Here is a 2,205-nt window from a genome sequence, read left to right on the forward strand (position 1 = left end):
AAAACTTTAAAATAAATAGTCTCAATATCCTTTTCAATACCTTGGAGGCAGACTTGAATTATAGATTGTAGAAGGAATAGTCATACTGTAATCTTTTATAATGATCTGCCTATTAATACAAGTTGCATTTCTGGGAGTCCAGCCTATTAATACAAGTTGCATTTCTGGGAGTCCACTCTATATAGGTGTTTTTTCATGTATAAGCACTGGCCACGGTAGATACATGCTAATCATTATTCATCAAGTGTCTTGTCACAGCTCTAAAGCTTTTCAGAGCTGTTTCTTCTGTGAAGAAAATTTTAAGCAAGTTGTTTTCCTTAGTGGCTCATCCCCAAGCTTGAGATTTGCAGTAATGTAGGACCAATTTACCATCACTACCAAAATACTCATAAAGCGTTCCAACTTCTTGGTCTGGGGATGGGGCAAAGGACTGATTCACATAAATAAACAATTGTTCTGAGGCCATAAGTTTAAGGAACTTTTTGATGAAGTCAATAAGTCCTTGGATGGTTCGGGTTCGCTCTACAGCCCACTTCTTTGTTTTCATAATAGGGGTGTCTCCCACAGCCTTGAGCAGGATATCAGTCTTTTTCTTGGTGTCTCCAGGAGGTTCTTCTGTCCCCAGGGAGATGGCAGCAGAAGAAGGAGGCTCAGGGGTGACAGTTTCTGGGGAGATTTCTGTAAGTCCTTCACCACCCACAGCAGAGGAAGTAGGAAGCGGGAGCACAACCTCAGATTCTTCAGCCATCTTCCCAGATGGGAGGTGAGGCCGGAAGTGGCCTTGTTATGTTTTTTAAAATTGTATCATGCTTGAGAGGGTGGAGGAACAGCAGAAGAGAGGAAGACCCTCAATGAGATGGATTGATTCAGTGACTGGGGTAATAGGTGTGTCAGAGGCAATAAGGTTGGCACAGGATAGAGCAGGATTCAGAGATGTTGTACACAGGGTTGCTGTGAGTCTCAATGGCACATAACAACGACTAAATTTAGGAAGTGCTCTGGTAAAAAGTTTCTCTGCCAATCCAAATGCAGGCAGTTCAAATCCACCATCTGCTCCATGAGAGAAAGATGAGTGGTCTCCTCCCATGCAGTTTGGAAGCCTTTGGAAACCTGCTGGAGGGTCAGTTATGGATCAGTTCTGACTCAATGGTATACAACAGCAATGACAACAACACTATATCATTAATTCATTTCTTATTTTTCTTGTTTCTGTCAGTGTCTCTCCTCCAGGGTGGATGGAAGCCCATAGAGGTCAGATATCTTGATCTACCACCTCTAGAGCCTTCCACACAGTAGGCCTTCAAGCACATATTTGTGTCATGACTGGGTTCACTTGGGCAGAGGCCACAGTCAAGATTGCATCTTGGCATCCAAGAGTCAGAGAGGCGGAAGAAGCTTCGTTTCTATCCACGGCAGCTGTACCTGTCAGTGAAGCAGGGGGAGCTACAGAAGGTGATCCTGATGCTGTTGGACAACCTCGACCCCAACTTCCAGACCGACCAGCAGAGCAAGCACACGCCCCTACATGCAGCTGCCCAGAAGGGCTCCATGGAGATCTGCCATGTGCTACTTCAGGCTGGAGCCAACATCAATGCAGTAGACAAGCAGCAGCGGACACCGCTGATGGAGGCCGTAGTGAACAACCATCTGGAGTTGGCACGCTACATGGTGCAGCAAGGCGGCTGCGTCTACAGCAAGGAGGAGGATGGCTCTACCTGCCTCCACCACGCAGCCAAGATTGGAAACCTGGAGATGGTTAGCCTGCTGCTCAGCACGGGACAGGTGGATGTCAATGCTCAGGACAGTGGCGGATGGACACCCATCATCTGGGCTGCAGAGCACAAGCACATTGAGGTGATACTCATGCTGCTTACAAGGGGTGCTGATGTCACCCTCACCGACAATGAGGATAACATCTGCCTGCATTGGGCCTTCTACACTGGCAGTGCCGCCATCGCCGAGGTCCTCCTGAACGCCCACTGTGACTTCCATGCTGTCAACTACCATGGTGACACACCTCTGCACATCGCAGCACGGGAGAGCTACCACGACTGTGTGCTGTTGTTCTTGTCCCGGGGGCCAAATCCTGAGTTGCCGAACAAGGAAGGGGACACAGCATGTGACCTGACCCCCGAGCGTTCTGATGTGTGGTTTGCACTCCAGCTCAACCGCAAGCTTCGGCTTGGTGTGGGGAACCGGGCCATC

General features: G+C 48.5%; 2 protein-coding genes across 3 annotated transcripts in view; one reads left to right on the forward strand and one right to left on the reverse strand.

The window, feature by feature from the left end:
• Positions 1-308: 308 nt before the first annotated feature.
• Positions 309-751, reverse strand: LOC102853118 (ubiquitin-like protein ATG12-like). Of its 2 annotated transcripts, XM_006882067.1 has the most exons (2): positions 586-748; positions 387-448 (listed from the first exon to the last, which is right to left on the reverse strand). In XM_006882067.1, the coding sequence occupies exons 1-2, from the start codon at positions 746-748 to the stop codon at positions 387-389; spliced, it is 225 nt and encodes a 74-aa protein (XP_006882129.1). The 2 variants fall into 2 exon arrangements, with proteins under 2 accessions (XP_006882128.1, XP_006882129.1); XM_006882066.1 differs by having other exon boundaries at positions 309-751.
• Positions 752-1,461: 710 nt separating this feature from the next.
• The window catches only part of LOC102861113 (histone-lysine N-methyltransferase EHMT2-like), a 12,441-nt gene continuing 11,697 nt past the window's right edge, over positions 1,462-2,205 (forward strand). The window contains exon 1 of the mRNA XM_006882186.1: positions 1,462-2,185. Within this exon, the coding sequence (XP_006882248.1) occupies positions 1,462-2,185 (724 nt within the window). The remainder of the gene's footprint in view (positions 2,186-2,205) is intronic.

This window comes from Elephantulus edwardii, unplaced genomic scaffold, assembly GCF_000299155.1.
Source record: "Elephantulus edwardii isolate Elephantulus edwardi_28Jun2011 unplaced genomic scaffold, EleEdw1.0 scaffold00017, whole genome shotgun sequence".
Classification (NCBI taxonomy): Eukaryota; Metazoa; Chordata; class Mammalia; order Macroscelidea; family Macroscelididae; genus Elephantulus; species Elephantulus edwardii.

What these genes read in the sequence shown, in the direction of transcription:
- LOC102853118 (XM_006882066.1), bottom strand. Translation starts at nt 748, where the DNA reads ATGGCTGAAGAATCTGAGGTTGTGCTCCCGCTTCCTACTTCCTCTGCT.